Raw genomic sequence first — 23,980 nt, 5'->3', positions numbered from 1 at the left:
TTTTCAGAAGTTTATCTGATCTATGGTCTAGCATATACATTGACAAAATGATCTAGACCCTCCAAGTATTAAATTTTTATCAGCTCATTGGAGGACTTGATTTTTCTCTAAGCATTTTTACAGGAGCAAAACTTCTAGATCTTGAAGAAATTCCTATAAAACCTGAATTAGGAAAATTTATTTTATCTTTAAGAATTCCCAACACTTTTGAAGAATTGGAAGCCTCTTTCTTACAAAGGTTTGATGAGAATTATGCAGCAAATGACACTTTTCCTCAATACAAGATATTTGAAGGATTTGCTGATTGGGAGATAAAAGAGGGCTTCTGTAGAAAAAGCCAACTACCAGGATATGTCAGTGCATTCAACGGACGATGCAATATCTCAGAACTTTCTCATCCCCTTGGGATTTTCACAGCCTCAGATGAAGAGAAAGTATTGATCCCAATCCGTTTGCATAGGTTTTCAGCCATGAAAGGATAGGAGAAATTGAAACCAACAACAATGAAGAAATGATTAAGCAGCATGCTGGTTGGTTCCATGAATTTGGAAATTTAAAGCTGGAAGAAAAACTACAGATTCTGCAAAAAATGGATGATTTACAAGGAGAACCCAAAGTACTAAAATTTGTGGTTAATCAAAAGGCTTTGGTAACCATCAGTGTTCTCTCACCTAATTGGAATAACAATGTCATCCATATAATAATTTTGATGATTTCTAAAAGGATCTGCACATCAATGATTTTCGAATTAGGCTGGCAACACAAAGATTTTATGAGTAATAATTGCAAACAATGGGTCTCATATGCAATCGAGAGTTCAACTAATATGTTTCAAATTTTTAAATGGGAACTCTTAAATGGCATCGAATTGGCAGTGCAAAGGTCACCCATAGTAAGAAATGTCTTTAAAGATTCTTTTCTAGACATTGAGATCAGTGCTTTACCTTTTCTTAACAAGTGGGAGAAACAAGAAGCCATGTACACACCTCAACAACTGGGCCTCCACAGGATAAAGACAAATACGGAAAAGGAAGAATCTTCAAAAGCAGCATCAAGGAGGACAATAATGTTAGATGAAGATGCCAAAGAAAAATTAACATCATCTACTTTCCCAGAAGATTTGGCAGATGCCTAGGACCCAGCAGCAGATATCGATGAAGAATACAACTGGCTGATAGAACGCCACTACCAGAAGATACTCGATGAGTATGAGCCAGCACATGATCCTTCTGATCATGACAATGACTATGATTCAGATAGGAGTCCGATGGGACCATGGTAGAATCTTTAGCTAGCAATGTGATAATGTGGTCACATGTTGTAGCTAAAATCATTGTACTGGAAAAGATTGAGTAGACACCGTCGGTGAAAGAAATACCGACAGGACCCTCAATAATTTCCGCTTTTACGTCATCTCTTAGCTAGGATTAGATTCGCTAGGAAGTCTATATAAGAAAGGGTCTATAGAAGTTCAAGATCATCGCTTGATAGAGAACTCTGAGATCTCTTGTTGTAATAAGCTTTATGTACTCTGCTTGTTTTTGTTAATATCGAAGCCTACTGGGCCGCCTGTCTGAGGATAGTTTCTGTATCCAAAAGAACCTTGAGATGTAAGGCGAAGGCGTTTTGAAGACCCGTGGAGAGAGAGAGGTCATGTTGTGCGTGCATGTTCGGTTGAGGAGAAGTCACCTATCTCAGATCTGTTGTTTAGGAAACTTCGAATTTAATCAGAAGTAAGTTCGAATGCACCAAGGCTTTATTATATTGTCTGCTCATCTTTATTATTAGTCTCTATTGAACGGTCACCCCTATTCTGGTATCGGAGCCATACCCCGTTCCCTGGACGTAATACACTCTATAGATAGAGCCACCCATAGTAGGTCCCTCCCAGTACACTCTCCACCAGCGTCATCTGCCCTCCAATGATATGGTGGAAGGCATGGCTACCACATATTTGTAGCACCGCTACGGCTCTAGCTCGTGTCTCAAGCCTCTCCAATTCATTTATATGTATGGACATGCCCTTTTCATGACTCCCCAGTACACAGTGGTGATCAACAAACTCATCTATATGCCTCCCATGAGGCAGCACTGGATGTATCTCCTCTACCTCCCCAAGGGGGCAGTCCTGTCAAAAAATATATGTCTTGGATCATGATCTCAATCATGTGCCCCTGTACTACAAAGGCCTCCTGATCTAGGTCCTAGTAACTCACTATCCTCTACAACAAGGTCTCACGAGCCCTCACCATGGGGTTCTCTAAGAACTTCAGCATACTATTTCATGCCAACATCCCTCTCACTACTTGATTCCCATGAATCTCAGCATGAAGGGAATCCAAATCTCATTCTCGCCATAATATCTTTAACTCTACCATATTTGAAAAATACCATTATTTTTTTTCATTCAATAGTCAAAGGCATTCATGACCAGTACTTTTCTTCAGCTTTCATCACACCACTAGTCCTACCCATCCTCTTAGCCCAGAATGTAGTTTTTCCCTCAAAACTGCACTAGACGCACTTGTGGGCCCCATTTCTGCACTCAAAAGCACATATCAAGCCCCCAAAAGTGCGTTGTGATTGTGAGGATGAGCAAGGGCCCCCCACGAATAGATGAAGCATTAATCTGAAAATCTAATCCACAAAAAATGGTGAGTATGGTTAGGCCACCTACCTCCAACTTGCAGATCTTGATTCCAATGGTCAGTTTGTCTGCTGAGATCTCCATAAGATTTAGGGCCTTTTACTCCTCTCCAAATTATACATAGCAAATGAATTGGATTTGGAGGCAAAAATCCCTTCTATAGGAAAAAGCCTAGTTTTTCCCTCACCCATTGTAACCAAATCGTAGCTTCATTTGACAAATTGTCAGCACAGTTGGAAATCTCTCACTGATTTCTATAATGGGTATCTATTTTTTTTTTGCAATTTGAAACTTCACTTGGAAGCCATTTTTTCCACAAGGTCTCACTTTGCCATCTCTTAATTTTGAATCTCTTCATTTGATCCACCCATACTCTGGTACCACTTTACCTTTCAACCGGTTGACTGATGTCTCAATTTTCACCATGGGTAACCATCATTTAATCATGATTTCATGGTTCCCTCCAGGCCTCCCCCATGTGGCAGCTTCATCGAGTCACTCTTGTTCAGAGCATCCAAGATACGTCACCCTTGTACTTATGGATTCTGCTATGAGTCCCCTTGATTCCCATTAAATTTTTTCATTTGTCATCGTGTCGCATTCCTCCCATTTGACTCATATTTTTCCTCCATCTGCAAGTCTACTCTATCTTTGTCGAACCCCCATTTTCATCATCAACCATCCCCTCCAAATTCAATTCATTCGCTACCAAGTCATCCATTTTTATTATGCTCTAACAAGTGAAGTCATATGTCTGCTACCCATCTTGCTTCATTCCATCATCATCCCTAGGGTTATTCCATCAGTTACTCTACTATGTTCCCTCGTGCCTTTTTTGAGGATTCATCATTGCCTTAACTCTGGAAGGCTCTCTTCTATCGACCTCTGCACATTTATTCCATAAGAGTAGCCTGCATGGTGGTGTACCTTGGTCTCAGTTTCCATCTTTGTTTGATGCCTCGGATAAAGAAAAGGGACTCATTATTTCCCTTTGACTTGGTTGTTTCTCACGTGCTCAACATCAGCGCCTTGTCGCATGATTGAGATTCGTACACTTGATGATTTTGTGCTCTAGATGATTGTCCCAGTGATTCCCAGGTGTGTGTGATATGATTCAAATCTCATGGGGGATGGCCCTTCAAGAAGCCCCCCACATGCCGGAATGACCATAGATGTTGATCCAGCCTCAGATGCAGTCCCGCAAATGTCATGGGTTCAGTTTCCGCCGCTTATAGCACCCATAGCATGCATGCCTCCTTCAGAAGATACATCTAGATCTTCAGAGCCCTTTATTGTTCAGCAGGGATTCCTTCTTTGTGATCTCCTCTCCCCATGTCAGATTGAGGGGCATTATGTCTCATGTACTCAGATGTTATTGTATTCAGTCATGGCCTATCTTCTTCCAGGAGCATTATGTATATGGGACCCATTGTATTATTTTCTAATCCATTAACACCAGCGTATCATGTATCATGTGTCATGTACTTTGTAGCTCAGTCCCACATTGTTGGGCTCATCATTATTCCTTGTACGCAATTATATCGATAGGTATGTGTGTGCCTCCCCCACTTCATTTGAGATCATGTACTACCACATAAAAGGACACTTCTATCAGTTTAGTAGGTCTCGTCCCCTCCATTATTTTCTTCTCCTTGACTTGCTTCAGCTCTCTCTCTCTTTGACTCCCCTTTTGGTATCTTGTGGAAGTGTAATCTACAACATATTTCAGTCATACAATTTTTTCCTAACACTCATACGTGTGGAGGCAATCTGTTATCACCAAAAAATGATCACCTAGCCATTTCTAGCTAGGTGGATCGAAATACACCATGTAGATTTAATTTTACCATAGTAAAATAACTTTCATTGTGGAAAATAATTTAGTAAACCACTTTTATTAAATTATTTTCTGATTTAAATCCAAAAAACCCCCATTAGAATAATTAGATAAATCATTATTTATTTAATTTTCCTTATTTTTGTTATTAGAATAATTATTAAATCACTATTTAATAATTATTTTGTTTTCACACCATTCTTAATTCTCGCAAAATAATTAATAAATCATTTTATTTGTTAATTATTTATAAATAAAGATATTTAACCATTTTAAATATATTTTCCCTCTCCAGTAAATATAATAAAGCATTCCAAGTGGTTAGATCTAAATTTGGTTAATATCATTTTATTATTCTCCATTTTCAAGATTAACTCCATACTTTGTTATAAATGGGAGGGTTTTTCATTCATTCTTCACCATGATCATAATCATCGTCAACATTATTGCCTTTTTCTTTGAGCTCCCATTTGATTTCTCCACATTTTGTCTGGGTTTTTCACATATTAAGAGGGAGAATCATTTTCTGAAGCATCAAGGACATCAAAGGACCCATCCCACAGAGGGGGACTTGCAGACCTATCTGTAGATCTCCTTCACCAGGTGCTATTAATAAAAGATTTATTCATTCAAATTCTTTCCAAAGTGGTTATCGCATTGGATATTTTATATTGTTACTTTCTGTTCTAGATTTTCTATACTTTTGTTGGAGGTTTTCCATTTTCATTGCAGATCTGAATCGCTAACAGCCATCAACTTGTTGTTAGGGTCACTTGTCACCTAGTGACTTAAGTGAAGTGTTTTTGGTACACCTTCCAAGATATTTCACAATAACATATTTTATCATTAAATAGTTGCTAAACACTAATAGACATCAATCCATAATAAATATCAAAACACTTACTTCATGATACATTTTTCATTGCCAAGTTATTACAAAAAAACATAAAAACATAAAAATTAACTAAAAAATAACTTTTCTTTGAATTAATATTACTATTATTAATTATAAAAATAAGTAATGTGAGTTTTAACATTATATAAAAAATTGTTGGGATCGGGTCCCTGGGGGTCCCGGGGGTTAAATTTTGACAAATTTTGTAAGTCCTTTTTGTAAAGATGTAAAGTCTCTACGATTTGTGGAAGCGAAGCATGAAGATAGCAAGAGTCAAAGGGGCTTTATTCCCTTAGATGGTTAGGTGATAAGAAGGTTTTGAAACCTGCCTATGGTCCACTGACCATGGTATTGTAAAAGCAAAGGGTATAAATAGAAGAGTCATAGTGAGTCTAGGAGGTAATAAATTGATATAAATCATTTTAAGGGCAAGTAAGTTAAGGCAAGAAAAGTTTGTTTCTTGTACTTAGGCGAAGGGGAAGGCTCTTGTAGCTGAGTGTGCAGAGACCTTGGTAATTCTGCAGGCTAAGTGCGCGGGCCCCTGCACTTGAGTGCACAGGGAAAAAGATATGTACTTGAACAAATATATCTAAAAAGGCAGTTTTGATGCAACAATTGTGCATCTATGTATTTATTTTTACTTCTATTGTTTTTTGTATTTTCACTCTGTAATGCAATTTATAGGAATGATTGTTTATCTTATGCACGAAAGTGGTAGATCAGTGTAATTTATACATGTTATGAATAATTAAAGGCCTACACGAAGGTATAGATGTTGTGTAAGTGAGTTACTATAATTATCTGTTTCGGAAGGGTTAGGGTTCGAGAAGACAAAACTAAACCCTAGGAAACGCAGGAACCTATCACACAGACCTCTGGATGTAGAAACCTAGTTCTGTCATTCCCCAATACTACTTTGAGTGAGACTACAGCCTGCGTTGCATGGTTTGTTTCTGAAAGGGCCATTAGTTTAGGGTTTTGTTGGTTTTCGCAGCTAACTTTGAACCTGGGTCAAGCCCCCACAAGCCAACAAATGGTTCCGTTGTCGGGACCGGGATCTTGCTAAGGGATGTGTGATAAATGGTTCCCCACTAAGAAAGAGATTGAAAAGTGGATCGATTGGAAGTTGCACGTGTTTGCAGCTTAGGAGAATAGAAATCCTCCCTTATAGAAGGAAGATTGGTTGAATAGATACCTATTCACAGACGAACACGAAATATTCTTCTGCTCTTTCCCATGTGAATTACATGAGTGGATTTCCAAGTTAGTAGATAGTCAGGGTACGTGGAAGCTTGACGACCCTATTGTATGGACCCCAGAACTGGTAAAGTGCTTAGAGGCTTCAAAGAATAACATTTCACAGGTTTTTGACCACTAGATCAATCGTATTCTGGGAGGATTCATTACTGAGTTTGCGATCAATACATTCACCAGCTACAGTGAAGCATATCATAGGTTCTTCAAAGGACCAAGAGGTAAGTACCTGAAATCTTTGAAGACCTGGATTAAAATTCTATTGTGTGAAAAGCTGGTTATGCCTTTAAATTGATGTTTGGGACTACGCAAAGTGGGAGAGCATTCAGGAGGAATGAAGAATCAGGCTCTGAATACAATCCGATGTTAGGATCCTCTGATAGTGACGATGAAGGTAATATTCTAAGAACACCGTGAACCACACTACAGATCGTAGGTTGGGGTATCACGGAGATACCTCATCCACCCACTCCACCTCCACCTCAATCTCTGCCTCCACCTCCACCTCCCCTTCCATCATTTAATATGGTGAATATAATGAATATGCCTGTGTTTAAGGGTGTGGGAACTGAAGACCCTGAACAATTTTGGTTTGTCGCAAATGTTGTATGAACGGCACAGCAGATCACTGACGACAATATGAAGAAAGAACAACTAGTCACAGCACTGTAGGATAGAGTGCTAAGTTGGTACATCAAATTCTGCACAGATAATCCCAACACGACTATGTTAGAGACCCAACAAGCGATGAATAGTGAGTTCAAGAAGCCCAAATATCAGGCCTAGTCTGTAACAGAGCTCAAGGAAATCTAGTAGAGGGTAAACGAGTCTGCGTGGGACTTTGATCAAAGATTAAAATGTCTAATTTAGTAGGCTAATATGACCATTACAGATACTCAACATAGAGACTGGTACATTGCTTCACTCCTACCGCATCTGAGATTACCATTGTCACAACAGAAAATAGGAACCCAAGCAAAATCATGACAAGGACCACTGCCCTGTTTCTAATAACTACCTCATTGGGGGAGGGTCATGTCCCTTTAAAACCCAAAAACATCGTTGGACTGAGCGTAGTGGTAGCCTTATGGTGCATTATTTGTTAGATAGCTAGGAAGCATGCGACTAATAACTGACATCTCCTACAAAATTTTGTGTAGACACCGCAGTGGTTATTTTGTACTTTATGTAAGTCAGTTGGGCATGATGAGCGCAATTGTCGAAGCTACGAACTGATGATGGAACGGACCCCTATGTATAGAATGCAGATGGAAAATCAGCCTCAGGATTAGGGCGCGGGTGCAGCGTGTGGAGAAATCCAAGGGCCGAGGAAGAGGATGAGAAGGAGGGGCTTGAAGGGGTCGCGGACAAATCATTTGTTATAACTGTGGAGAAGTCATCCATTTTTCATGTGACTGTCAGAACCTGACGCATCCATCTTGTCAATATTGTCGATAGTTTGATCATGTTATAGAATATTGCTCGATACTAATAACTAATATGCATGATAATAAGGCCCAAACAACTACGTAGAATATTCAAATTATGAGAGTGGAGCCTCGTGAAGAAGAGCCTAGTATTAATATCGTAACGCAAAGTGGTATTGCCATAGGAGAAGATAAAGGAAAGTAGTCAAAGACTGACAGATGCGTATGCAAGTCTACTGAGAAGGAACTTGGATTTGATCTAACTTGAGCTAAGGAAACCTTTATGGAAGCCAAAGATAGCTTCGTTGAGGTCTCTACCTCTAAAAGTCAAGAGAATATGGGCAAAACCGATTAAGCACGGGACGTAGATCCTTCGCTATTAGCTACCGTTCTAAAGACTTGTATGAATCTATTATGGGATAGAAATATGGTAGAAGGGCTCCAAGAGTTGATTGATAATTGTACAGGTAAGTTCAAGACTCCTCCAGAATAGTGTGTTGTATGAAAAGTGGGCAAAAACAAGAAACGAACGATTCGCAAAATGAGGCTAACTACGCAGATTGGAGAATACGAAATGGATCAGGTAATTCTTGACCTAGGATCTGATGTGAATGTGTTACCAAAACAAACTTGGGAAAGAATGGGAAGGCCTGCGCTACAGTGGTATCCTATCCAGATACGTATGGAAAATCAACAAAAGATTATTCCTATGGGGTGCATTTATGGTGTTACGGTGGATATTGAAGGAGTCGCTGCCCTGGCTGACTTTGAAGTAATCGAGATACTAGATGATAGTAATCATTACCCTATGCTATTGGGCCTTTGACATGGATGTGGTCATTAATATTAAAAATCGTAGAATGATGTTTGAGAGAAAGGCTCTCTGAGTTATTGTTCAATTCAATCCAAATGAAGGTGTGTGATACATAGAACCAGTTCGCAAGTATGAAGAAGAAGACAATCTGCATCAGATATATAAGATCATCGCGCTTGATGAGGATTGGATTAATCCCATAGAAGATGGATGACTTAATGGGATAGAGATAGTTCTTGCACCTTAGATTTTGATGAAGAGCTTGAGCATTAGCAGAACAGATTACATGAAGTCTCCTCATTGCGCCACAACATGTTGACAAAATCGCTTCGCTGCGTGTCCACGGAGGTACGAAATCTACCTCATTATGATGGTTTAGATGATGTTAATTTGTTTTGGATAAGTTCGAAAGGGAGGTGCCAGAAGAACATCGGTTCTAGGCATTAGATCTGGCACTACGCCTACCCACTGGTGGGGTATGCATAAGAAAAACTTCGTTGAGTGGAAGGAATACCAATGAATGATGAAATTGAGGTTTGGATATCCCAACACTCGCATGACAAAGAAATATTTTTAGGGGTCTATTTGGGCACATCACTCCTATCATTCAGATTAGTACTTTTAGGGCTCATCAAACCCAAATTTTGTTTCTACATCACAATGGATGCCCTAAGAGTTTCATGGCATGAATACATCTTGAATTGAATCCTTGAGGGACTAGCCCAGCCTGGTCAGGGGTAAATGCACTGCAGAGCACCTAGGCCCACTTTGACCTGCGTTGGGTGAGATTGAGCGAAATCTTCATAAGGTTCTGGGAGTATTCTTTCATTCTAGACCATTATAGAATATTCCCACCTCTTATCCTCTCCTATGAGATCGAAATTGGATAGGGAATGAATCGAATAACCTCCTATCCTCTCATCCCTTCCTCCATGGAAACTAACCCCCAAATTGGAAATCCATTCAATGCCTAATTTATGACAAAACCACCTCCATTTCCCTATAAATTAAGCACTCATCATAGTGATCAGGGGTTGGACTTCGAGAATTTGTAAGGAGATACTATTGGTTTGAGGTTCGAAATTTTAACCAAGTATTGTTATGTTGCCAGAGTGTTGTGCTTTTGGTGTGATGAAGGATGGAACTCAAGCTGGATGAGTGACATGGGATTAGACTTATTTGTTTATAACTCTTCCTTCTACTTAATAAAGTTGTTTACACATTTTCCCATATTCTTTTCTTTATGTATGATGATTATATGTGTAAATTCTTTCGATTCCATTTGCTTATAGTAGATAGATCTCTTGCTTTGATTGGTTTTTGTCTTATGTTTATGATTGCAGGTACTTATCGAGCGGATTTAGTTCGAGAAGGAGCAACGGGAGCTATTCAAAGGAGACAAAGGGAAGTGGAATATAACAATTAGGTCCCTTGTCTTATTTATTTTCTATAGGAAAAGGCTAAATTCTTTAAATCTGTTGTTCTAGGTGTAGCTACCCACCTAGGGAAATTGTGTTTATCCGTAGATGCAAAATTCCACATAGTAAATTGGTGACCATACTGGGGAATAGTCATCATTATAAGTAGTTTATCTTCATCCTATTATACCCTAGTAGACTTTGCTTACCTCCATTGATCTTATTTCAACCTTGTAGAAGTGTTTTTTGGTCAAAAATTTTGCTTGAATGGCCTCTCTGACACCAGTGCAGGCTTGGTTAGGACATAGAGCATTGCAAAGCACCCATGGATTCAAGACAGTGCTCTAAAGTGAACATTCTCCCATTCAGGGCTGTGCTAATCCTCCTTAGGTCAAAAATCCCACCTTTGGCTTGGTTTTTTTCCAAATTTCCTTTTATTTTTGCTTGCTAAAAGATCAATAATTGTTGTGTCTCTGAAATCAAATTGTATTTCTCTTCCTAACCCTACTTTTTCCTTGATTTCTTAGTGTTTCTTAAATGATTTCTTTATCATTATCAATTCACTGTCAAAGTTAGCTTATAGTCAATTAATCTTTGCTAAAAAGAAAGTGTAGTAAAAGTCTTCACTTATTTCGAAAAGGAACTATCGTAAAGTCTTCATTCTTGCAAAAAGATTGATTGATTGTATGTGCATTAGTTTAAAGAAAAACTTGCATTGTGCATTGAAAACGTTTGAGTGTGCTTATAGGAATAGTTTAGGGAAATTGCATAGATGTGCTCTTTGTTCTTTGATTAAAAGAATCTGATTGCTCTATCCCTATTAGCTAAGGCTTTCATTGTTCAAATTGAATGAAAATAATTCTTATCATATTAGTTTCATTCTATGGAATTTCAAAGACATCACATGGTGAACTTGAAAGGAAAATTCTTAATCAAGATCAACTTAAAATTAATCTCAATTAACCTAATGGAGCATTGTCACCTAACGCGAAACATTTAGAGGTTCTAGGCTAGAGACGTGTTCTGGCATTGTAAAACATAGCAGTTGTCGCTAACTTGTCTGTGATACATTCCGAGTGTGATACCTCATTCCATGTACATGAGTATATCATAGCTCGTCCACGTACCTTCAAGTATATAGGGCGGTGTTACAGTACGTAAAGTATAAAGGAATGCTCTCACTGTGCGGTTTCGCATTAGACAGCGCTAACAAGGATTTGGCCTCCATGTACTTTTGGGTATATATGGGAGGACTACAGTAGGTCTCTATCCATCCTTAGGTAACCGAGTTGGCCACCTTGTACATTGTGATACACTGAACACAACATTCAGGGAGATTGCATGTCCGTACTTCTCGGTTCGTCAGGAGGTATTCTGTAGTTCACAGTTGCTTGGTAATCCTTTTGCCTAGCTGACCCCTTTTTGTTTATTTCTTCTTTGTAATAAAATCAATTAGCAATTGTGGAGGAACATCAACCCTTACCTCATCATTCGTGGAGGACAATGACTGTTACACAGTAATTTATCACTGCCTTCCTGTCAGTCACCCTGCTGTGTCCAGAAGTCACAATCACTAAGTGTTTGATCCCTGAACTGGCTTAAAACCCATTTTTCCAAAGTTTTGTGCATCAGCGCGTCTGTTCCTAAAATAACCGCGATGACCAGCACCTCGCAGTGTATTTCGTGCGCTGCCATCGCGGAAGAACATCACTTTTCCGCGATGACGCACAGCGCGGCTTTCCCGTGTTCTTCCGCGCTGACATGACTTGTTCAGTTATTGTTATGTGCTGACAGCGCGGCAGTCTCCATATAATCCGCGCTGATCCAGTTTGGGCGAATTTGTTCAAACAACCAGCCTTCCAGATCTCTCCAGGCTTGGTTGTTAGCTTTGTGAATATCGACTCCCTTCTATGGCATGTCTGTTCGACCCTTTGCAACTACTCCCCTTGAAGATAAGCTCATCCTTCCACCTTTTTAGGAGACTCCTTCTCCTATATAAACTTCCACCATTACCATGAGCAGCTAGTTAGAAACTAGTGGGAACTAGCTAGGCTTAGCTTGGATTGTACAGAGCTTGTAGTGCTCAGATTGCTGCTATAGGTTTGGTGTGTTAGGAGTGGAAGTGATTGATTGCTTGGGGAAGTTTGTTTGTGACATTTGTGTGAGAGAGAGAGAGTTGTTTGTCTTGGGAGAACCATCCTCAAAGGTGAATGCTTGAGATACATGCTGACTGATCCCTCCTGAGAAGTTTATCGACGTCAGAACATTTGGTTGTACTCTTCTCTATTCTGATTAATAATAGATGACTGCTATTATTGTTCCATTCTCGTTTGTTTATGCAATGGATAAATGTGAATTATGTCTTTTCTGACTGGCATATAGTTACTTTTACTAGATTTCACGCTTGCGTTTGCCTTCCCTTCGTGTGTGCAGGTGTCCGTTCGCGGGGATCGCGGAGGACTGTGACCAGCCGAAGCGAAGGAGCGAAGGAGACATCTCTTCGTCCAACGACAGCGCAGGAATCCAAGTAGGTGCTCTTTACTTCTCGTTTAAGTGTAACTAGGAACATGCGTGGCAGCATTGTGTGATTGTTGCTAGACCCCTATTGGGCTAGTAGGGATCGCCTCTATCCGTAGAGGGGATTTACCTCTCCAACAATTTGGCGACTCCGCTGGGGATCAGCCTTTTTGTCTCTTGAGTCCACTTTTGTGTTTGGCTTTGATTGATCTCTTTTTGGGTTTTTGGGATTGTCTTTATTGCTTATGAACTTTCTGGGTGTTTCTGGAAAGCGTCTTTATCATTGAAAAGCTCCTGCCTTTGGTTTGGGAAGTTTTATTTCGGTTTTCCTTGTTTTTTGCTCTCAGCGCGTTTTATTTCGGAACAGTCGCGCTGACATCGCGACTCTGTTCTTTGGTTTTCTCTTCATCGCGCCTGTACGTCTAACAGCCGCGCTGACCTCGTTTTCAAGGGCAGCGCGCTTTATTCGTGTTCTTTCGCGCTGACATCGCGCCCACTCTTCTTTGTGATTTTGGTCGTCGCGTCTGTGTGCCTTATATCCGCGCTGACCTCGTTTCTTCTAGGGCAGCGCGCCTTTTCCCTGACTTTCCGCGCTGACATCGCAAAGTTGCTGAAGGCCTCTCCCTGTCAGCGCCAAGTTGCTGAAGGCTACCCGCGCTGAGCCTGAAAAACTCATTTTTGTCCAAATTGACCTCCTAAACCTCTTGCTGTGACTTTCCCTTCTTCTCCCCACTTGTCTGATGACTTGTTTTTCACTCTCTGAACTTTGAACTGTTTGATTACGGAGCTCAACTCCATAGGGTTTCGTTTTGCTTGGTTTTAAGTTTGCAAACAACTTCCCTTCTAGCTGCTTGGTTCGTGTTTTCATCCTTACTTTTGCGATTACTGGATTGTGTTTGGGTCTCTAATTGACTGGTTGCGACTCTGGTCCGTCGGATGTTTGCTTTTCTCTATTGATTGCGCACTCTGAACCCTAGGACATCTAGTGGCCGTGTGTGTGTCAAGCCTCCCGTGAGGATCCCTGTTTGCTTGATTGACCAGCTCGTTCTAGACTCGTTTTCACATTTTTTCAGTGATTGTCAGAGTGTATTGGATTGTGCTTCCAAGTGGTCTTTTTCGCTTCCTCCTTGCTTGCGATCCTTGCTTGTTTTGCAGAGCTTAGATCACATAGCTCGTGCATTGCCTTGTTTCCTTTTGATCTCGAGACTTCGGTTGAGTGTTTTTGGGAACTTTGTGTGCTCTCATTAAGTAGTTTACTTGGTGTTCAGGTTCCTCCAAATTCCTTTAGGTGTTTTATGTCACTAAAAAGAAAACGAATTAGTAGCTTGCTTTAAAATTCGAAAAGGAAAAGAACATTTCATTGATTTGCATTTTCAAAAGAAAAGTTTCCTTTCCTCGCTTTAGTTGCATTTAGCTGCTTGTTTGTTTGTATTCGTTTTGTTTAAAAAATTCTTTGCTCTCTCGTAGCTAGAATTCATCGAACGAAACGAAATTCTTTTGCATATAGATTGCATCTAAGTAATTGTGAGCGAACATACGATAGAGCTTGAAATCGAAACTTAATCTCAAGATCAACTATAAAATGAACCAAATGAATCTAAAAACGCATTGGAACTAAACGCAAATATTTAGAGGTCTAGGTTAGAGACGTGTTCCGGCGTCTTAAAACATAGTCACTGTTGTTTCACATTAGGTTGGGTGATTCCTCCTTCTGTGACTCGATAGTGGTCTAATACGGACTGCGCTCCCACGTACCGTCGAGTATATAGGGAGACCCCACTAGGCTTTTATCCTTTATCCATAGGAAGCCGAGTCGGCCGCCCTACAATTCGCAATGCAGTGAACACAGCATTCACGAAGATTGACCACCCGTACCCTAAAAAGTATTCTGTGGTTTTGCGAAGAGTTTGGCACACCCTCTACCTAGAGTTCCAGAGCAGTCGCTTTTGATCCTTTTCGGACTCCCTAAACGAAAAGGTGCCTGTGAGCGTCTTGTCACTTCGTGCTCATTAAACATTCGAAGGAGACTGGAGTCATCTTTGTCCTTTTCTCGACTCCTGAAATATGAAAAGGTCAAGTTTGGTTCCTGTGTTTTAAAAGTTTATTCGGCCACGATAACATCACCTGGTTAGATCTTGTGTGCGTTAGCTTGAGTAGGTTTCGTTTTCATTTGCTATGGCAACTTTTCCAGGATTCACTAACCCAGGTTCCCCCTCTGATGGGAACCCAGGACAATTCCCTCCTCTTGGGAATGTTGGTGCTCCGTATATGGCGACGTTGTCCCTACCAGGGTTAACTGTCGGGTTGCCTGTGTGGTTGTTTTCAACCTCTTTGGTCCCTACCGTATCGGCTGTTAGTCCGCCAGTCCCTCCACCTGAACAACGTCGTGTTGATCCTAAGGTGGATCTCTCCCCTTCGACGCCTACTTCTACGTCATCCTCTTGTACTTCGCCTGGTGAAATTCTCGATGGGAGTAACCAGGTGGCTAAGAAGAAGAAGAGGAAGACCAAGAAGAAGAAGTCCCCTAAGGGAGAGCCTACACACACAGTCCCCCTCTCAAGTCCAGCTATCCACTCCAGTGCACCTGAAGTCGGGTCACCTTCTGCTCCTCCGCGGAAGGTTAAGTCTCCTTGTCGATTATGCAAGGAGGACCATCTGCTTCGTGATTGTCCTGGCATTCCCAGGGTACTAGAAGTATGGTCTCGCGATCCGGCCCACCCTTCATCGTCCACTGATGATCATGGCGATGCTACCTCATCAGTCGGGAATGGTAAGGAGAAAAGGAAGTTTTGAATCCCCTGCCGACTTTGTGAAGGCAAACATCCCCTTCACCTTTGTCCCCTCATGGATAAAGCCTTTGCTGTGTTGGAAAGTCTTGCTGCTCCTCCGAATCCATTTCCCGCCGGTTATCAACGTCTTTCTACAACTGTAGATCGCGCCCTTGTTGACAAAGAGATTGTTTCAGATTCCTCTTTTGTCCAAGCCCCTCTTCCCGAACCTGGCTGTTCCCAGTCTGTTCCTGACCCGCCGTTGGTCGGAAAGAGTGTTGATTCAAGTTCACCTCCTCTCAAGCACTCTGTTTCGGAAGAGAAAAATTCTCATGTTCTTCTCGTCTCCTCAGATTCTCCTGAGCTTGATAAAAGTTCTCCTGAAACCTCTCCGGAGAATTTAGATTCGGTTCTTTCCGAGCAGGGGGGCAACCATATGGTTCCCCCACCAAGTAGTTCCGTCATCTCCTTTGATTGGAGTCGTTTGACTGCCCCTCCCCTTCCATCCCATGTGCCTTTCTGGGTCACCGCCTATGCTTGCAATAGGGCGCTGCCCGGCACTGTGTTAGACGAAGGAGCATCGGTTAGTCTTATGCCCGTTACTACTTGGCGAGCTTTGGGTTCCCCATCGCTTGTTCCTGTCGCGCCGCATCTCACCGCGTTTGATGGAGGAACGAGTCAGCCATTAGGGATCCTCCCGAAGTTTCCTATTACTTTGGGAGGCAAGATCGTCTATATAGACGTCTCGGTTACCCAAGGTTCTTTAGACTTCAGTCTTCTCCTTGGTCGTGATTATGTGTATGCCATGGGAGCCCTTGTTTCTTCACTTTTCCGTGTGGTTTGTTTTCCACACGATGGAAGAATCGTGACATTCGATCAATTATCGTTCGTTCGTCCACAAGCCCCTCCGGCGCACTCCTCCTTCCCTCCTGGTTTTCATCCACAAGTTGCATCTGCCTCACCGCAAATCAACTACGTGGCCACCTACCCCGTGCCCGTACCCAGTGATGACACCATCGTGCATAGTGTCCTGGGGGCATTAGGTCCTGATTTCCAAGATGTCGGCCCTCCCTCCGGAGCCACTTTCTTGGGGGCCTCCACTTCCCGTTCATTATGATGAAGTCTGGGTGGAGCATAGTTCCTTTCCGATGTCAAGCTCCTTAAAAAATGAAACCAGGTCTGGTGGAGCACAGTTCTTTTCCGGTGTCAAGCTCCTTAAAAAATGAAACTGGGTCTGGTCGGAGCATAGTTCGCTTTCCTGTGTCAAGCTCACTAAAAAATGAAACACGGCGGCCCGAGGATAGTTTTTACCTGTGTCAACCTCGTTAAAACAATGAAACATAAGCTCGTGCAATTCGAGCGCAATAACCATTTTGTCAACCTTCAACCCATTTTCAATGGCTTGAAGCTTGGGGGGCATGTACCTCGAATTGAGACACGATGCTGGGGGCATGCCCGTTCCTTTCCTATCAAGCATAGTTTGCATGTATATACGTGCCTTTAAGCTTGCATCAAAAATAAAATCCATTGTTCAAAGCATAGTTTGCATACGTGATTATCATGTGTGTTTTCAAGCTTTCATAAAAATAAAATATGTGCATATTTCACGATGGGTCGTTTGTTATGCAAGTAGATACATCAGATAACATGTGTGTCGAACAGTCGCGTAACATATGAAACACATCATCATATGTAAAAGATCCATCTAAGAATAAGCATACATAAATCATTTCAAGCATAGTTTGCACGTGTGTGTTTTTAAGCTTGCATTAAACATATAAAATCCATGAGTCAAGTGTCGTGCAAATTCATACATAAGATCACAAATTGTACTGAACAAACGCATAACACAAGATAACACATCATCACATGTAACAACGACTCATCCAAAAATCGGTATGTATATATATACATATCGTGTGGCGCACTGAGGCGCTCAAAAATAGAAGTACATGTCCCAAAATCTCAATACATCTGAGTCATAATGTCTCAAAATAAACAGTGGAAATAAAACCTAGGTGACTAATCGGCTGGATGGTGCTCTCTGTAGTACGCAGCCGCTCGTGCCACCCACCTCAGAAGGCGGTGCACTCTGGGTTCCACACCCACTGTGTGGATCTGATGCTCCACAGGAACCTCCTCAACCCCCTGGAAGTCCGGCACCCCCTCCAGCAACCCCTCAAGGTTGCGAGCCACAATCTCTGGTGTGTTGGCCCCTGGAGGGGCTAAGGCCAAAGCTCCGGCTCTCGGGCCCTCTCTCCGTGCCGTGGCAGCCAGGCCAATCGGTCTAGTAGGCCCCACATCTGCATGACAAGACATTTATTAGGACATGTACATAAAAAATTTAAAAACAATACAAAACTCAAAAGACAAAAAGTGTCATACCTGCATCATCCCACTGTTCACCCGGAGGCAGCACCAAGTCAGGATCATTGCGGAAATCCATCCCCGCATATGGCCAATCCTGTACGAAGATCTCCTGCTGGTCCAACCAGTCTCTGAAAAATGCCCCCCAGCTATGTGGTCGGCCGCCACCCCCACGTGGCATAATCCGAGCCCACCGTGAGGCCCTCGTCTCTCGAGGATCTCTGGGGGCATCCACAGCCATAGACTGCAGTCGCATGGCTGGTACTCGCTCCAGAATGAGCGGGACCAGGATCGATCCATAGCCGAACTGCTTCGTCTCCCCACGACGGCAGTTGCTCAATTGCCTCTTCATGTTGTTGGCCACTGCCGTGCACCAATCAAACACGGTAGGCTCGAGGCACTCGAGAGCTAGTAGGAGATGGGTCTTGGACGCCTCGTGATTCGCCATGCTACCTGCCGCCCGGGTCACCATGAACAGGATGGTGCGCAGCACTATGTCTCTCACTGTGGGGATCGAGCACTTCCCACTCCGCGTTTTCACCGCCCCCGGGCAAACCTCAGCCATCAGGTCATCCAGAGTACCGCCGCTAGGTCGCTGCCCCTCCAAGATAGGCCTCGCACCTCGGCGCGACAACCCAGTCAAGAAAAAGATATCCATGTGGTCAAACTCAATGTCGTGACCACGGATGGTGAATTTTTGGTCCACCGGGTTCCATGCCCTGATCAGCAGCTCCAGCAGATCATGTTGGGCCCTCAGACGCGGCGTAAGGAAGAATTTCATGAATCCGCACGCCCGCATGGCGTTGCAGCAATTCACGTCTCCCCAAGCAGCCACATCCTCTACATCGTGAACTCTCTCTTGCCATTGAAAGGCCATGATGTCCTGCATGAACAATAAAAACCAATCAGAATTGTTTTCATGGAGAAATTTACGTTCATTTATTAAAAAACAAAACTTTTCCGCGCCATCGCGGCTGTTTTAGGGACAGCCGCGATGACAATGGCGGCTCTGTGTAAAAAATGCGAGGTCAGCGCGGAAGAACACGCCTTTTCCGCGCTGACCCGAAGTTGGTTACATTGGCTATTTTTCGGTCAGCGCGACCCCGTGGGCAATTTCCGCGCTGACCGAGGGCGCACCCATGCAAATAAAAAATGCCCAATTGGGCCCATTCACCCGTTAAAAAACTCCTAAAATGAACCAGAATGCAGGGCAAAGGAATGAGAACCTACCTGGAAGAAGCAGATCTGAAAATGGTCTCCGGATGGGCTGGGAATCGCTCCGTCAACTTTTTGGCTTCTCCACGTTCTTCGCACTCCAAATAGTAAAATGGTAAAAATGACTTATTACCCCCCCATATTTATAGTAAAAACTCCTAAATTACCATATTTTTTGGGTTTTTACCATTTTTAGCCATAAAACTAGCCTTGGTTCTGTTTTCAAGCATGTTTCAATATGTTTTTTACGTATATCGAATGGATTTATGCGGGTAGTGCCCTTGTGCAGGTACAGGTATCGCAGCTTGGTCATGACAGTCCACAATTCATGTGATTCCCAAAGTGTCGTCTCTAAGCTCTTTTCCGATGTTAAACAAGAGAAGATGGCCGAGCTCCCTTTCGGCTCGTTAAAGGGAACGAAAGGCGGTCGTTTTTAAGCTCTTTTTCCAACCGTTAAACCAAAAAGATCGCCGGGTGTTTGTCGTTTCGCACTCAATATTGGCTCTAAAACGACGTGTCTTCGACCACTTTTTTACTTTTTCCGGTCAGAGACACTATTCATGAAAAGTACTCCTCGGTTGTAATGACCGGGCGGTTCTTTCGAGCATAGTTTTATACTTTTTCGGGCTCGAGAGACACAACTGTACGAAAAAGGACCCCCCTGGAGTCTCCTTTTCCGCATTCTTTTCAGACTCTCGAAACAAGAAAAGAAGCCGAGTTTTTCCTTTGTCAGGCTCGTTAAACACTCAATGACATCGGATATTGTCAACATGACACACATCAAGCATATGTTATCCCCGTCAAGCTTGTCATCCAAAAATAATCGGGGTACCTGCCTGCAAAGGTGGGGAAAATGGAACTTTGATTACAGTCGTCTCGGCAGTACGTCACTCTTGAACATGGCACTCCGCTGTTTCGTGTCTGGGTGGGGTCATCTCATCTCGTTTTCACTAGCCTCCATGGGTTTGGGATATCCTATTTGACCTCTCATCTGTTCATTGCCGTCATCATCCTATCCGCTGCTCATTTGATGTCAAGTACTGCCAAATCCGTTACAGTGCCGTTATATGTTCAAGAGAAGTTGTCCTCTGCCACAATGCAACCTCGTTCACTATCTCATCACAAATTATTATACCTCTGTCTCATGTCGATGATGTGGGAATCATCATGGCCCACCTTCGATCAAGGCCACTTCTCGTCGACTTCAACTCATTATCCGAGAAAGTGACTTAGAGACTCCTTCCAGGTGCCTTGGAGCCTGCATGCCTCAATGGCAGGTTCCTCGTGTTCGACGCAAGGTTTACATCATTGACCTACGATCGAATGATTCCGTGGGTGTTCGACACCAGCTCATTGATTCACACGCCACAGATTGTACCTATAGTACCTTGAGGGCCATTGTCATTATTGGTGGTACCTCTCGCGTCTGTTAACGGTTCTCATCATTGGCCGGTAATCAGACGATGTTCATGCATGTTCGACTCCAACCCCTGTATTCACATGTGTGGACTTGTACTCTGTTCGGGTCGAGATGGAGCGCAAGACCCTGGATCCTTGCTCACTGTGGTCCAGGTTGCGATTTTGTGGATAATCATTACATGACTCATTGATGGATGGCTGCGCCCATACCTGAGTCTTCATGGATGGCTGCGACCATACCTTGTCATTATTATGGTCTCTTTAGCTGGGTGGCTGCGTCCATACCATAGACCAGTCTCGCATGTCTTTTGGATGGCTGCGCCCATGCCTAGACTGCATGTATATGATTGTCAGAGATTTTTCGGTACTTCCTGGTGGTGTTCCAGTTCGGCGTGTGTTGTAAAGCATTTCACCCCTCCCACTCTCTCGGTCTTCATGCTTTAGGGGGCATCTGTTACACAGTAATTTATCACTGCCTTCCTGTCAGTCACCCTGCTGTGTCCAGAAGTCACAATCACTAAGTGTTTGATCCCTGAACTGGCTTAAAACCCATTTTTCCAAAGTTTTGTGCATCAGCGCGTCTGTTCCTAAAATAACCGCGATGACCAGCGCCTCGCAGTGTATTTCGTGCGCTGCCATCGCGGAAGAACATCACTTTTCCGCGATGACGCACAGCGCGGCTTTCCCGTGTTCTTCCGCGCTGACATGACTTGTTCAGTTATTGTTATGTGCTGAGAGCGCGGCAGCCTCCATATAATCCGCGCTGATCCAGTTTGGGCGAATTTGTTCAAACAACCAGCCTTCCAGATCTCTCCAGGCTTGGTTGTTAGCTTTGTGAATATCGACTCCCTTCTATGGCATGTCTGTTCGACCCTTTGCAACTACTCCCCTTGAAGATAAGCTCATCCTTCCACCTTTTTAGGAGACTCCTTCTCCTATATAAACTTCCACCATTACCATGAGCAGCTAGTTAGAAACTAGTGGGAACTAGCTAGGCTTAGCTTGGATTGTACAGAGCTTGTAGTGCTCAGATTGCTGCTATAGGTTTGGTGTGTTAGGAGTGGAAGTGATTGATTGCTTGGGGAAGTTTGTTTGTGACATTTTTGTGAGAGAGAGAGAGTTGTTTGTCTTGGGAGAACCATCCTCAAAGGTGAATGCTTGAGATACATGCTGACTGATCCCTCCTGAGAAGTTTATCGACGTCAGAACATTTGGTTGTACTCTTCTCTATTCTGATTAATAATAGATGACTGCTATTATTGTTCCATTCTCGTTTGTTTATGCAATGGATAAATGTGAATTATGTCTTTTCTGACTGGCATATAGTTACTTTTACTAGATTTCACGCTTGCGTTTGCCTTCCCTTCGTGTGTGCAGGTGTCCGTTCGCGGGGATCGCGGAGGACTGTGACCAGCCGAAGCGAAGGAGCGAAGGAGACATCTCTTCGTCCAACGACAGCGCAGGAATCCAAGTAGGTGCTCTTTACTTCTCGTTTAAGTGTAACTAGGAACATGCGTGGCAGCATTGTGTGATTGTTGCTAGACCCCTATTGGGCTAGTAGGGATCGCCTCTATCCGTAGAGGGGATTTACCTCTCCAACAATGACTAAACCGCCTTTATTTCCTGAAGCTACACCTATCCAGTCAAAGTGGTCTCGTTTAACTGAATCCAATACTTTGTAAACTTCTAGTTCTTCATCTGAATTACCAGAAACACCTATACCGATAAGTATTGTGACTCTAGTTACTCCTACAATTACTGGTACATCTGTTACTAAAGTAGAATCTCCACAATTACTTGAGGACACTAGAACTGAATCTAGTGAAACGATAACCCAAGTTTTCCATCAAGAAGTTGATTCTCAACCAAAATTTGTTCAACAAGAAATTACTTCTGAACCTGAATTTGTTCAACCAGAAGTTGTTCTTGAACCTATCACCATTCAAACAAAAGTTACTTCTGAACCAGAAGTTGTTCAAGAATCCCAACCTGAACCCGTTGTTCTTTTCCCAAAACACTTGGATCTTGAAGTTGAATAATCAGGAATTGTTACCATAACGGAAGAAGATCAACTGATACATCCTCAAACATCTGTAACTGTTGAGACTTCCCCTTTACCTCAGTAACAAATACTAGAAATCTATTACGGATCTAACGGTGAAATCCTTCCACCTAGTTTGATTTCAATAGAAGAGGGACCTCAGGAAGAAACACCCAGAACTCCATTCCATTTTGGAACTGGAATTTATCTATATCCTCATACTCCTCATTTTACTACTCCTTTTGATCTTGATTACCTTCAAAAACCGGTTGATTCGTTAGGAAATTTATTTGGAAATTTGACTATGGCAAAGTCAACATCCCAGACTATACCATCTGTTACAGCTACGGCAAAATATTTTGTCGCAACCTTTTCGATGTTTACTATGACACCTGAGTCACATTTTTATGTTGTTCCGTCTATCCCATCGAGTTACCAATATTTATTTGGAACCCACTCAGGTGTTGCTTCTAGCCCTTGGTCTTCACCTATGTCCTCTACAGCAATTTTATCTGGATCTTCATTAATGGATACTGAACAGCTAGACCCATCAAGTCAATATGAAGCTAGTTCATCTGGTTACCGTCCGATGTATCCGCTTTACATTGGACTACCCCCATACAGAGAAAAATATGCACAATCTCCTTATCCTCCATTTTCTGGGGAGAAACCACATGTCGGTATTCCATCATCTTTAGGTCAACCTAGAATTATTGTCTATTAGTGGCAGCCAACAATGCTCATTCAACCTAGGATTATGTATCCATCACAACCTATGCAATCAGTCTCATCCATACCTACTATGCCTGTTGTTACAGCTTTACCGCAGTCACAAGCTCAGTTAATTGTATCTCAACCTAAGCAAGATAGTCCTTCAACCTCAGACCCCCAAGTTTCAAGTTTACAAATTCAGCCTTCTTAGGAATTTTTACAACAACCACTTGTGCCTGGAGTCCAACAAGCTCAGGCCAGTTTACCTTTTACTAGAATGAATCAGACTTACACCGGTTTAGTGTATTCACAACTTGGTCAAGATTACAATGGTGGGCAACAATCATTAAATCAACAACCATGGTATTAACAACAAAAAATGTTACTTCAACAGCCTTAGAAGCCCCAATATCAACAACAGCAATTCCAGCAATACTAACCTCATACTAGACTTGGTCAACAAGCCTATGTTGGGTTTGCTCAACAAGAAGTTTACCCAGGTCCTGGTCAACAATCCTATGATGGGTTTAGACAACAGAAAATGTATCCTATTGCTCAACAACCACCTTATACCGGATTTACTCAACAAACTTACCCCTATCAAGGTTACTAGCAGCAGATGCCTTATGCTAATATGCAAAGGCCTATTG

The 23,980-nt window shown here is 42.4% G+C and overlaps 1 protein-coding gene across 1 annotated transcript; it reads right to left on the bottom strand.

Moving 5' to 3' along the window:
• Window positions 1-1,855: 1,855 nt before the first annotated feature.
• Window positions 1,856-18,602, bottom strand: LOC149219457 (uncharacterized). Its single transcript, XM_089386825.1, has 3 exons — window positions 17,963-18,602; window positions 17,774-17,880; window positions 1,856-2,128 (listed from the first exon to the last, which is right to left on the bottom strand). Exons 1-3 carry the CDS (start codon window positions 18,600-18,602, stop codon window positions 1,856-1,858), a joined length of 1,020 nt encoding a protein of 339 aa, XP_089242951.1.
• Window positions 18,603-23,980: the final 5,378 nt, after the last annotated feature.

The sequence above is a fragment of the Pinus tabuliformis genome, chromosome Q, assembly GCF_031772625.1.
Source record: "Pinus tabuliformis cultivar Carrire ecotype Pingquan chromosome Q, CPIR1, whole genome shotgun sequence".
In the NCBI taxonomy this organism is placed as follows: Eukaryota; Viridiplantae; Streptophyta; class Pinopsida; order Pinales; family Pinaceae; genus Pinus; species Pinus tabuliformis.
This window is presented reverse-complemented; position numbering and strand designations above follow the sequence as displayed.